The 14123-nt window shown below is 37.7% G+C and overlaps 1 protein-coding gene across 2 annotated transcripts; it reads right to left on the bottom strand.

The window, feature by feature from the left end:
- Positions 1 to 5996: 5996 nt before the first annotated feature.
- On the bottom strand, positions 5997 to 12408 carry LOC121780216 (probable phospholipid-transporting ATPase 4). 2 transcript variants are annotated; one of them, XM_042177750.1, is made up of 11 exons: positions 12158 to 12408; positions 9172 to 11158; positions 8987 to 9097; positions 8564 to 8840; positions 8387 to 8475; positions 8205 to 8292; positions 7914 to 8123; positions 7652 to 7777; positions 7269 to 7367; positions 6981 to 7172; positions 5997 to 6894 (listed from the first exon to the last, which is right to left on the bottom strand). In XM_042177750.1, the coding sequence occupies exons 2-11, from the start codon at positions 10956 to 10958 to the stop codon at positions 6229 to 6231; spliced, it is 3645 nt and encodes a 1214-aa protein (XP_042033684.1). In that variant the 5' UTR covers positions 10959 to 11158; positions 12158 to 12408; the 3' UTR covers positions 5997 to 6228. The 2 variants fall into 2 exon arrangements, with proteins under 2 accessions (XP_042033684.1, XP_042033685.1); XM_042177751.1 differs by having other exon boundaries at positions 12103 to 12408.
- Between the last annotated feature and the right edge of the window lie 1715 nt (positions 12409 to 14123).

The following is a 14123-nucleotide window of genomic DNA, read 5'->3' on the forward strand; positions in this document are numbered from 1 at the left end:
GCAAGATAGTGGACCCATGCAGGATCTCCATGACCTCCACGACATCCACAACCATCATTAGTGGTGATGCAAGCCACGATCTTAGTTCAAGGTATAAATAGAACTCAGATCAGATAAAGAAGGTTAAGTTCTAAAGAAGTTCTCTAGAGATAAAAGATCAAATAGCAAGTCTGTATTGTAAGCTGTAGAAAACAGATCAAGCAATACAACTCTGCCCTCTTTTCTTCCCGTGGACGTAGATTTACCTCAGTAAATCGAACCACGTAAATCTCTGTGTCGTGATCTGCATTTTCCTGCATTCTTCACCATCAAAAATTCGCCAAACCATCAGCAACAAAACCATGGCATCAAAATTACACATTTACTTCCCTTATTAAGTTAATTCATTGCAACCCAACCATCATATTTTAATAAAAACAAGATAGATAGGAGTTTCTTCTCCAAACTACAGAAACATCAACGATTCTTCTCTATTATTCTCTCTTCTGTTGATACGATCACAAATGTAGGATGCACCGGGAGTAGGGAGCAAGCGCACAGAGAATAAAAGGGAAACACACATCACGCGTGGGAATAACTTGTTATGAATGCACCTACACCATCTGTCGTGGAGCAGCAAGATCAGGACGAGGAAGTGATACCGGACACGGAGGAGCAGCCGGTAAGGGCGAAGGAGAGCTCGACGACGGCGAGGAAGTTGAGGCCGAGAGACAAGCTCAAGACACCTGCCAAATTCTAGAACTTCACCACCAAAAAGGCGTGAAGTTCATAACGTGGCAGCAGCTTTATTATTATGCTTTTTCCTTGTTAATTTATTTTATTATTTATTTTGAGACGTTAATTTATTTCCGTTGAGCCGGCCTAAAACTATAAAGCTCCGTGCGGGTTTCTTTGTTGGTTCTTTTCCAGATGTTTAGGTTAAGTCGAACCAACCCTAGGGTCCTAGAAATATATAAATAGGCTCTTTCATTAACATCCTTTTATAAATGAAATATTTTGCCTAAAAGTTATCGTGTTTCTCAAATTAACAAACCTAAGGCTGCCGTCGGAACTCGAGTTCCGCATTCAGCATCTCTTTTCTACTCCGAGAGGATAGTTTTCGGAGCTGTTACGAAAGACGTCCGTAACTTATGGTGCTTTCATCCCGTTCTCATGACTTCACAACAACCCCAAAGCAGTTTACGAGCAAGCAGTACGTTACCAGATTTGAAGATTGGCCCTAACCGTCGTCAACCGATAGCGGGACGGAGGGACAACGGTGGTGTACCATGGCCACCGCCTCGCGAGGACAATCAATTGGATACGTCTACATCAACAGAGACAGAGTTAATGGACCCAGAAACATAAGGGTTTTCTCAGATGATGGCGCGATTTGATCGAATTGAACAAAGTGTTGGATATTTTAGTGTAATTGGATTAACTTGATTGATCAATATAATCATAATGAGACATCAAATAAGTTGGAAGTGCGGAGTGCACACTTGTTTGAATTCGTTATGATTGGACGGGGGTTCGGGGGCAGCGCCCCCGAGAGCGGGGTCCAAGGGGCGGAGCCCCTGGCTGGGGTCGAGTCTTCGTCCGGAAATGTAATTTCCGATAATTGAAGGACTAATTTGCAATTTTAGAAACCCTTTGAAAATCGGTTAAAATCGGTTACCCAAAACGAAGAGACGCAACTCTTCGTGAAGAGACGCGATGTTTTGCTTCTACCTCCTATATTTGATCAATTCTCGGTTGTAGAGATCAGAATTAACATACGAATTTTTCGAAAAACCTGAATTGTATCCGATCAAATAATTGGTAGAATCACCAAATTGATTTGATCTGAAAGTGTTTCACGCCTTTCAGAATATCTGATTGTTCACATTCTCTGTAAATCTCCCTAACACAAAGGATGGATAACACGGATCGACAAGGAGTATGGCGAGTATCGTGACCAGCGTCGGCGAGATCATGATTTCGACGACCGTGACCATGGTTTGGGTATCCGTAATCGGTGGGGCAACAACGGCGCACGTCGTGGTGATCGTAGTGGTCGGGACTCCTTTCGGGGTCTTGGGGCCGGCACCAACCGCGCAGAGGTGGTTATGAAAGCCGCCATGAAGGGAAACCGCGACGTTCGGTTTGGGATAATCCCGCAACAAGACGCATAGCGTGGGATGACGATGATGACGGTTCAACCCCCCCCCCCACCAACGTGTTGGGACTCTCCGCGCCACAGGTCCAGGGGATACCAACGACACTCAGATAATGCCCGCGGAGTGAGGATGGATGTTTAGCACTTTGATGGGTCTGGCGCACCTAACTGTATTTCCCGGGTGCAATACTATTTTGACCATAAGATGATAGCGGATGAAGATCGTCTACATTATGTGGTCATGCTTTTTGATCCCCCAGCCTTTGAGTGGGTGTTCAATTATCGAGCGAACAACTATTTCATTTCGTGGCATGAATTTCTAGACGACCTACGCCATCGTTTCGACTCGCAGAGTTTCAGAAATTACACTGGCCTCATCGCCAAATTAACACAGATGGAATCCGTTGTGGATTACCATGCTACCTTCGAGCAATATCTTAACCGGGTGGAAGATTTGTCTGAAAAATCCTTGATTCTGATAAAAGAATTAGGTAGCTGACTGGTTTGCTAAAGATAGTCTTAGATTACATGCAGATTTTCTTTTATTTCAATTTTCACCTAGAGAGTTAGTTTATTTCAATTTCCACCTAGAGAGGTAGTTAAACTGCTTTTAGCAGATGTTATTGGTGTTTCTTTTTCAAGATTTGTTAGACATTTGTAATTTAATTTAAAGGCTACTGCCCTCTTTAGCACCCAAAAAAAAAATTATATTCTATATTATTTGAGGAGCTTGTGACTTATATAAGTACTAACTATACGTTTCAAGCATATAAAATCAGCCACTTCCAAAATACCAGTGAAGGTAGTATAATTTTTATTTTTAAATTTTATTTTCTAATATCAATTTATTCTGTGAAAGCTCTAATCCACCGATTGTCTTATTGGACTAGGTCATTTTTTGAGATATCACAGACAATTTTGACTTTCCAAAAATTTTCAGTTTTCCAATGTACGTTCTTGATATTTTTCTCCTATTTACTCATTAAACACTAGTTTTCTCCTATGTACGTTCTCCTATTTGCTCAAGGCCGCGATTTCACGGATGAGGTAAGCAGGAGATTTACAAATGAGAGGGAATGACTCCCACCAAGGGTATTGACATATTTGAACCAAATTTGTGGAAGAAATAGTAGTTTGGGTGGTTAATCAGAATTTTGTGCTCTTAGAATGATGTTCTTCTCATTAGAAATATCAATGCAACCAAAGGGTTATCTAGATAAACTACTAAATTTATAGGATTATGATTATTAATATATAGCCTGAAAAATATCTCAATCAGATTAGCTCATCCAGGCACAATGTTTTCTCTTTTTGTTCAAGCCTGCATATGCTGATTAATACTCCCTCCGTCTCATAATAGATATCACACTTTCCATTTTAGTTAATTTATCTTACTAAAGATGACACATTTCCTTTTCTGAAAAATGTTCTCTTTCACGTTAATATCAATATACTATTTTCCCTCTCTTCGTTTAACACACAAGACAACATCTCTTCAAATCCTTTGTCATTACCCAAATGTATTGCCATTTATTATGGGTCGGGTCGAGTAGTATCTTGTGGGTTAAGGTTCTGAAAGAGTTTTTTGCTTTGGATCACGTGTCCAACGACACGCGGATAGGTCTAAAGAGTCTGCTTGACCAGTTCACACATTTCTTATGCACATGCACGAATGTGGATAGGTCTAGCCAGTCTACTTGATCAGTTTGCGATTCTATCTATATTTCAATACAAGCACACGTTTCACGAAGGCAGAAAAACTCTCTTCACATGTACATTCATGTTTGTGAGGAGGCATCGAAGTTGGTGCTTGACATAAAATTCAAGATTTTAGTAGAGACAATTAAATTTTTTGAACATTATGCCCGTCCAATTGGAATGTTTCCAATTGGATTTAACATTCATAAATTATCTAACAAATCAGTCATAAGTCTTATTAAATGCATTATATAATCTGATTTGAATAACAACCAAACAACACCATAACAATGTTTTGTTTTTCATTCGAAACATATCATTTTCAATAAACAAAATTATCATTTCTTATTACGCAAAATATCGTTTTTTATTAAAACAACACTGCAGCACAATATCAATTTTCATTTGAAACATATCACTTTTATTCAGCAGAAATATCATTTCTTACATCTCAAAATACCATTTTTTATTTAAACAACAATAAAAAAACACTAAACACAATATCATTTTTTAGAAGCAAAATCAACATTTTTTCTATTCAGAATATCATTTTTGATATTTTAAAAATACACCATGTGAACATATGCAATTAGGATTTTGTTAGATTCATCGTGAAATTGTTGATATATTATATGTAAAAAATTAATTTTAAAGTTTTAAAATAACTTTTAGTAGAGAGAAAGTGTACGACCGCACTTTCTAAGGATAGAAAGTACAGTTAATCGCAACTAGTTGGGGATTGAAGAAGCGGGAAAGAAATGAAGAAATAATTTTGTAATTGGGCTTGGCTCAAAATCACATAAATAACTTAAATAAAATCATAGTATCATCTCGACAAATACATAAACTCGAATAAAATAGTATATCGACAATATGTTAGCTCAAAAGAAATCTTGTTTTAGCGGAAGCGTTCAAGAGCGAATTACATAATGTATGAACACATGATGCATCCAGGCATTATACTATTGAAGAATATTCGCCATCTCTGCTCAACACCAACCATCGTCATTACTGCTCAACCTGCACATTTTTAAAACATATGTATGGCTGAATAGTTGATGCACTCAATGAACACATACCAAATATACTTTTCATAAAAAAAATTTATAATGCCACCATTGAGTGACCTCGGGGTTTTAACTTTAAAAAGGCTCGAGACACTATAACATTTTATCACAAAATGCGACTGGCCAGTCGACCATCATCATCGTCATCATCATTATTCCATATCTAACTATATATGACAGGGAATATGGCAACATTCCAAGTCACTAGACTGGCCAAGGATGACACTCAATCTACATTGTGTATACACTAGTCCGAGTAGGGTTTGCAGCCATACAGAGACCCGAATTAGATTAAAACTATACATGACAAAGCCACTTCAAATAGGTTTAGTAAATCAAAACGCGGCATGATAAACATACTTCAAATCACCTTTCACATCAAAATATACTTAATATCAATTGTTATATATGGTAGTTAAAACTAATCGCTTTCTTTCTCCTCAAAATCATTATAAAACTTTAAATTTATGCAACTCTTTCGATTTAAATTATTTTTTCGTAAAAAATATATCAAAATAAAGGTAATTTAATAAGGATTCTAACGAGATATCAATTGCATATATTCCGATGATGATTGGATGATGACATTTTGTAATTTTTATTTTAATTTTCTTACATTTTGATAAAAAAATTTTATATGAATAAGTGCATCAAAAAGTTTCAATACAATGCACGCACAATATCAATAAAACTGTGTTGAAGTTTTCGTGTACGTATGTTGATATCAGAAAAACCATGAAAATTATCATATTATGACAGATTGATGATTTTACCCTTTTATTGACATTTTATCTACTTTATCCGTCCCATAAAAATATGCGCACTTTCTATTTTCCATCCTATAAAAATATGTGCACTTTCTATTTTTGGAAAGTTATATCAATTTAATAATATAAGTCTCACTATCCACTAACACTACTTTAACTACCATTCTCCCCTCTCTCTCACTTTACCATATCATTCTCCTCATCTCTCTTCCACTGTTACATACTCCTACTTCTTTTCCTCTGTCCTAAAAATCATAACACTAATTATAGAAATAGATTCGACTCTTGTGTCTCTGCATAATTTTCAATAAACAAAAACAAACAAAATTGAAGAATGAAGTGCAAATATGCACCTATAATTAAAGTTTGTAGAATACGTGATGTGATCTTACAAACTATTCCTACATACACATCTCACTTGAGCTCTCACTACTTCAACAAAGAATTAATACAAGATTTCGACCAAACCAAAACAACTAAAAGCATCAACTTCCAATATATAAAGAAAACAAAAATAAACACTAAAAACATCAAGGAAAACAAAAATCTGTATGCAGAATCACGTTTGTTGTTGTACACCATTGTTGATCGAATACTTCTTGTTGAGTCTCCCTTTCAACACCCTGATCGTCGCGTCCACTCTTGCCGTGAAGCCAATCTTAGTCGAGTGTCGGGCCTTGCTCCGCTCAGCCTTCCACATCCGGTGATCCCGGATGTGCTTCTTGTAGTACTTGATCTCCTGGATGACGTGGTGGTCAAGCGGGTTCACCAGCCGATGGAAAGAGATGTGGGCGAGGTAAGGCAGGTTGCACACGACGGTCACCAGCAAGGTGGCGCTCCAGTAGATTGGGGCCGGGCCGAGAACTTCCGTGAGGATCCTGAAGGCGTTCACATCAAGGGCGTAGTTCAGCTCTCCGTAGATGAAGAGAAAGATGTACCAGAAGGCGACACTGCCCCACACGAATAGGTGTTGGATCCATGTGAAGTGGCTCATTGTTAGAGCAACTTGGCAGTTCACGGCCCATATGACGCCAGTGAACATAGCAGTCCCGAGGGCAGTCATGTCCGCGGTCTGTCCCGAAGCCCGGAAGGCCTGATCGTAGTAGATGATGATGTTGAGGAAAAACACGATGAGGGATGTGTATAGCCCATTTGCCATCCACCCGAATATTCTGTACCAGTCGAAGAACAGGTTTTTTGGGCCTTGTTGGTATAGAGCTGGAAACTGCAACATCAGCATTTTTCATGAATACAATACAAGCAGAGAGAGAGGGAGAGGGAGAGAGGGAGAGGGAGAGAGAGAGGCCTAACCTGTAAGCATACTTCAGAATCAACATCCTGTTCAAACACCCCGAGCGAAATGACAGGCAAGGATGTAAGAACAACATTGAACAGGATCATGTACCAGTCAACATACACCGATTGGCCGGAAAAGCCAGCAAACGCCTCAAAGTAGAAGATTGTGAGGCCAAAAGCTATGTTTTTATAGAAGAAATAGCAAATCTGCATTCAGTTATTGAATTTCCCGGAATCAAAATTAAAACACAGAATTTCGGATTTTGCATTATGGTGATACAAATTCAGGCCACAAGGAATTACCATCTGAGCAATCCTTTTGTAACACCAATGACCGTGTACGACCAGAAGCTTCTCCAGAAACCTGAACTGTGCAATAGCGAAGTCGCTAGCCATCACTGCCTGCAGATAGCAGATGAGTGAGCCAGTTTTGGAATGTACGAATAAACAGTATGTGCACGTAAAAGCATTTTGCGGGCTATATAAGTACGTGGTGTAATATCTTTTTCACCAAAAGGTAAAATTCATTAATCAATAATCAACATATCTAGCGTTCTATTTCAGTTACATATGCTTAATTACGCTAAAATAGTGCATCAATGCAAGAAACGCCATATTTCTGAGACAAAAAATTAGTAAGTTCGCATGTGTATTAAGTTGTGTACGCAACAGAGTTTTTGACCAACCTGCATTCCTTCACATCCACTAATGCCAACCCCAATATCTGCTTCTTGAATCATGCCAACATCATTAGCACCATCACCAATTGCCAGTGTCGTTTTCCCGGTTCCTTCTTTCACTAATCTTGTTACCTAATGATGGAGAGCATAACCAACTGTGAGAATTGAGCCAGGAAAAAAGCCCCACCATGAACAATTACATATCCAACAAAATTGGCAAAGCGACAGATTATGGAAAGTCTTGAGAGGACAAGAATATATATCCTACCAGAGCCTTCTGCTTAGGTGAGACACGGCAGCATATGACAGAAGCACAACAAATTGCTAAATTCAAGAATGGAATCTTCATGTCGTCCTCCAAGGCATAAGTTAGAGTTTTTCCGTCAATGATCAGAGCAAATGCCGCATGGGGATCCTTTTCCAGCTTAATCATTTGGGTGGCATTGGTAATTTGCATTAATATATGTTCTTTTAAAGCCTACAGAGCAGAAGATGTAACTAAGGCTTTCATAGATGGATACATTTGCCCCATATCCACATTCTTGACAAAAGAAGCTACCTGTTTGGGATCTTGGACTAATGCATCCGTGTTCATTGATGTTATACATATCTGCTGCATTCCCTGTCGAAGCAAACTACAAGAGAATCTGCACAACGGCGAGGTTTCGGTTAGCATTTGCAAAGCCTCAATCATTGAGTTGCCATATGACAAGTTAAATACTAAATAGTTAAGAGTCATACCCTATATTAATTGCAGTTTCCATCTTATCACCTGTCAGAACCCAGATCTTTAAACCAGCTTGTGCTAGTTTGTCTATACACTGAGGCACCTACACAGAAGTAACAAGGAGAAAATAAGACGGGAGAGAGAGATAGAAAATTGATAGGGTCAAACCATTGATAAGACATAAGTCGTACTCCATTCTGCAATTTGTCCTCTACAGCAGTTGCACCGACAAGTAAGAAGTCCTTTTCCATCATATCAGCAACCCGTTCGAGCATTGCTTCCCTATCACCACCTATTGCAGTTTTTGCTCTGATAAACTCTTCGTTCCAAGCAGCATATTTGTCTTCCTCAAGTTTCTTGTAGGCAAGGGCTAGTGTTCTCAAACCAACCTCGCCATATTCATTCAAATGCTTTGTGGTTAGTTCCTCATACATTCTACCATTCCTTGCTAGCCTATCAAAGACGATGCTGCAAAACAAAGTTTGCATAATAGCAGGTGGAGTCAAATAAATGCAGTAGAAATTATCAACACAGACAAAGCCCTTCACGTAAACAAGGAATTACAAATAGAACAAAAATATTATTTTCCGTTACTTTAGATTTTTTTATTTTACCTATCAGCTCCTTTGCAAAAGACAAAGATCTGTCCATCCTCATCCCTAACAATGACAGACATTCTCTTCCTTTTGCTAGTGAAATCCAACAGGTTGAGAACTTTGTACTCCCTGCACATTACAAAAATATATGTCAAGACATCAATCACAAGACCAGAACTGCAAATATCAATTAATGGTCTCACCGTTCCACAGGTTCTTCAGAGGGACAATATCTCTCACGAACAAATATGCTTGACTGTGTCCGTCTGCAGAACTCAAAACCGAATTCTCTAGCAGCAACAAGAAATGCAGCTTCATCAGGTGATTCTGCTTCATAGGTGAAGGCTCCGGTCTCTTCATTGTGTTCTGGAATGGCAGTGTGGCAAATCGACAGTATCCTGAAAAATAATAGGATAACATCTGCATTGGGTTCTTTACACCAATTCCCATTCATGAGGCGACTATCCTCAAAGCTGAACCCCTTTATGGGATGCCTCGGATCCATTTCAGACTCTAATTCAATTTCCGGTTCTCCGAAACTGCACCCGCCTTTTCGCCAAGAATGAGGCATACTAGCTTGGCTGTGGCCGTCCAAGTCCATGGAGATCTGTTTGGCAGCAGCAAGTTCCACATCACTAGCACACATGCCATATGCAGTACCAGCAATCGAGCATTTCAGGAAGTCCATTTGGTTGCAAGTCAGGGTGCCGGTTTTATCTGAAAGGATTGTATCAACTTGTCCCAGTTCCTCATTCAAGTTTGACGTTCGGGCTTGAGCAGGAGTTCCAGTCTCTACATCAAACATCTCAACATCCCGGTTTATGAATAATGCTTGGAGGACTTTCACAACCTCAATAGACACATAGAGGGATATTGGTATCAAGTATCCATATAATATCAGAGCAGTGATTAGATGATAGAACCCAGACCTCAGAGGGTTCCCTGGATCATATAGGTTTTCTCTATCTGGAACCTGTAAGTACCACTTCTTTGGCAAATCGTATTTAGTCTTCACAATAAAACCGATGGAGCTGATGATGGAGATGAACACGAGGAAGCTGAAAAGTATGTATATTATTTTGTCCATTTGTTTCTCAATCCTACTCCTTTTAGAAGGAGATCTCGTGGAATTCTGCATAACTTTGCTATCAGGACCAGTGAATATCACCACTCCATATATGTAGGCAGTATTTCGAAGTTTCGAGTCTCTGAGGAGAATTTGACTGGGATCAAGAGGATAGATCTGTCGATCATACTCGAAATTACCAACAAAAGTGTAAAGGCTAGGATTGGGATCCTCACATTTTATGGTTGCCTTGAACTCATTGAAAGTTTGATCATCATCCAGGGGGAGTGTTACCTCTAAAGATCGTTTCACCTTCAAATTAGTCTCCCCGTCCAGGTTCATCGTTTCAACATAACAAATTCCATCTTCATAACTGGAAGACAACAGAAGCAAATCTGCAGGGAAGAATTTATCCTTCTCTACCTTCACTACATCTCCAACCCTAAGCTTCATCCACGGTTTAAGACCAAATAAACCGTCCTTTTTATGTACACGAGCTTTTCGCAAATTGACCTTCATATCCTGTATAAACCGACGCCAATCTTCCAGAGCTTCTTTAGCCATACTCAGTCCGACCACAAAAGCCAAAGGTGCAATCATACTCAGAGCGGAGAATGGTGATATAGGAGTCAGCGACAAGATCGCAGCAAGAAGAAAGTAAAGGTTGGCAACACGTCTAAATTGTTCAAATATGGCTCTTGGCAGAAATGTAACAACATTGTATTTAGTGGTGGATATGTAGTTCGAGCAATATTTGAGAGGTTTTTTCTCATGCATACGAGGCTCGTTGCAGTGAACCACTCGTGAGTAACCAGGTCCATGGAAGTCATGTGGGCCATCTTCTTCATAAGTTTGTGGCCTAAAGCAACCAAATGTATAAAGCTGGCTCCTTCGGATCCTTGCTCTTATCCTACCCCGAGCCATCCACAACAACAGTCAATCTCAGAGTCACTTTGCTACCTCAGATTCATAAACATAAACACCCAAAACTTGCCTCCACAGTGCAAGCAAAGGACCTGCTCATAACCACTAAACCCCACTGCTAAAATGACGTGCCCACATTAAGCCTATCGGCCTAACCTTAAAACATCTGTATGAGCAAACACAGCTGACTAACGCCTTCCCTGCACACAAATAATAGCAAGCAGATTCAATGCTCTGTTCATTGTATAAAACTCATGTTCATAAAGCTAGTCGCACTAACTCTCGTGTTCATTCAGTAGCAATTATGTAACTCATACTCACTTTCCTTGTATACAATTGATGTTCATAAAACTAACCACACCAACTTTCATGTTCGTTTGATAATTATAAAAAAGGTCGGAGTCACTTTGCTACCTAAGAATCACAATCATAACATAAACACCCAAAAATTGCCTAGAGAGCAGACAAAGGACTTGCTCACATAACTATATTCAATTATTCATTTGTAATGCTGTATACAACTCGCATTCGTAAAACTAATCAAGCCAACACTCATGTTCGTTCGACAACTATTAAGAGTCTCAGAGTCACTCAGAATCAAAAGCATAAACACCCAAAATTTGCCTCCATAGATCAGGCAAAGGGATTGCTCACACAACCACTACACCCCATGGCTAAAATTAGGTGCTCACATACACCCGACTCTAAAACCCCCGTATGAAAAAATGCAGCCGTTTAACAACTGGAAAATATATAACAGCCAGATTAATTACTATCTTCACTTGAAGCAACTCATGTTGATAAAACTAATCCCACTAACTCACACGATGCAACCACCAATCTACATGATCATTAAGATAAAGATTTCGAGATCCCTAACACCTTCTAGTCAACTACAGATAAGAAAGACCTAACGGATAAAAAAATCAAATTACTAGGCGAAAATAAACCCAGAAATTCATTTTCAAAAAAATTGAAAATTTGAAATCAACAATCAAAATATTCGGCTACAAGGCATAATTCACAACAAAACGAATACATCACTGCTTACAGAAACATTCATACTTGAAAACACCACAGAATTGACAGTAAAAAAAAGGCGCAGTAAATTCATAAGGAAAATGGCAGCTAAAATTCTACTAACCAGCTCAATAGCTTTGAAGAAAAAAAAAGTGTTCTTGAACCTTCAGTCCACTCACCGTGTGAAGCATAACCCACATTGACCAAACAAGATTCACGCAGATGGAAGTGAAAAAGATGGTTGCTTTACTTTTTACCGGGTAAAATCTTGATGAGGAGTAGAATTTGGCGGAAGCCCGGGTGGAAATTTCAACTGGGAGATCGCAATAGATGAGGTAGAATGCAATAAACGAGAGAGATGGAGAGGAAAGAGTGAGGTGAGGTGCCAGGGTGGTAGAAGAGAGGGAGATTTATTTGATTCGGTTCTGAGTTTTCTCTCTCCAACTCACAAACAACGCCAGTGTTTATCAGTTAAATAAATAGGCTGAAAATAATACATTAATCGTGAATTCAGACTTAATTATGAATATTCAATGTAGTGAAATATTACATGTACTTTTAGTATAATCAATTTCTTGCAGTCAAGTATATTTCCAAAATTATATTCTATGTGGTATGTCTTAGTATAATCAATTTCTTACAAGTATAATTCCAAAAACAAATTCTACGTGGGGTATGTCTATTTGCGATTGTAAATGGTGCAGAGATGGCAACCAAAATTATGACAAGTCAATTCATCAAAACAATATTATCATGGTAATTAAAAATAGTGACTCTTTTTATTATTCTCTGTCTCTTACAAATAATTCACTTAATTCATTGTTATTTTTAATAACTTATTTCGCTTTTAAAAAGCGGGGACATTCTCCATTAACATACTTGAATAAGTTTTCTTTCTATCTCTCTCATATTTTATCATTGTGCATTAAACCTTGTCCATTTCAAATGTCTCTATTTTTGTGGGATGCGGGAGTATGTAATTTGAATTTTATACTCCCTCAATCCAGTCCAGGAAATATTGAGAAATGGGTGAAAAAAATAGTTGAGTGTTGGTCCCACTTTTATATACCATATTAATTTTATATTAGAATATGAATATAATAAAGTAGTTGAGTATGAGGTCTACTTATCTAAAATGAAAAAGTGAATATGGACAATATTTTGTGTACAACCCAAAATGGAAATGTGGACAATATTTTACAAAGCTATACCGTTTTGGTTTAGTTAGAGATTCCGACATGCCATTTCATATCGATGCAGTGTCTTTTTGGACATTCCGGCATGCCATCTTCGATTCAATTTGGACAAAAATCAATTCTATGGAAAATTGGCTACTCACTAAAAATTCATGATTATTTACCACATTTAAAATTTGGTAAAAGACATGAATTGATCTATAGTTTGTGTATTTTCCAACTATTAGCTCGATAAAAAAAATACTCAATAATCAAACTATACTTCTAGAAGTATTACTTACTGTATTTTCCTTTTTCGTTTATGCATAAATAGTTTTATGATAAATTGTGCAGAAATAAGTTTTTCATGCTGCAATAATTGGAAGAAAATCTGAAATATTTAAACTTTGATATCTTGATCATAATTAAATTACTTGGTTTGGATCGCATTGTGTCGTCTTCTATTACTCGACTTAAAGGAAATTAATTAGATTTAATTACTTAACTGAATACCGTGGCGTATCCAAGATTTTTTATCTGGGGGTGTAAAAAAAGTTTTATCAAAAAATTTCATTTTAATAAAAATAAATTATTATATAGTAGTATCGCGTAAATTATAAGTATCCATGTATTATTACTTAGAAATATACTTATATAGATATGAATATAATGAGGAGGTTAGTTTTATGAATATTGCTTTATGATACTTATTTTAATTTAGTAATTTATATTGAGTTTTTTTTACACTATTACAAAAATATATTACTTTATACTAGTCATATAAATATCAATTAAAAAATAATTAATGAAAATAAATATGAAAGACTACACACTAAAAAAAAGGCAAGGAGCATTTGTCCTAGCGGCAAGGAGCTTAGACATTATTGCATGAGGTGCCGAGTTCGAGCCCTCTTGACATCAGTAACAAAATTACTTTGAATGAGAGGTGATATAGACTAAAAGATAACAT

This window comes from Salvia splendens, chromosome 19, assembly GCF_004379255.2.
Source record: "Salvia splendens isolate huo1 chromosome 19, SspV2, whole genome shotgun sequence".
Lineage (NCBI taxonomy): Eukaryota > Viridiplantae > Streptophyta > Magnoliopsida > Lamiales > Lamiaceae > Salvia > Salvia splendens.

What these genes read in the sequence shown, in the direction of transcription:
- LOC121780216 (XM_042177750.1), bottom strand. Translation starts at nt 10,958, where the DNA reads ATGGCTCGGGGTAGGATAAGAGCAAGGATCCGAAGGAGCCAGCTTTAT. An exon ending in AGGACAAATTGCAGAATGGA is followed by an intron (nt 8,476 to 8,563) that starts GTACGACTTATG and finishes ACTTCTGTGTAG; the next exon opens with GTGCCTCAGTGTATAGACAA. An exon ending in TAGTCCAAGATCCCAAACAG is followed by an intron (nt 8,124 to 8,204) that starts GTAGCTTCTTTT and finishes TCTGCTCTGTAG; the next exon opens with GCTTTAAAAGAACATATATT.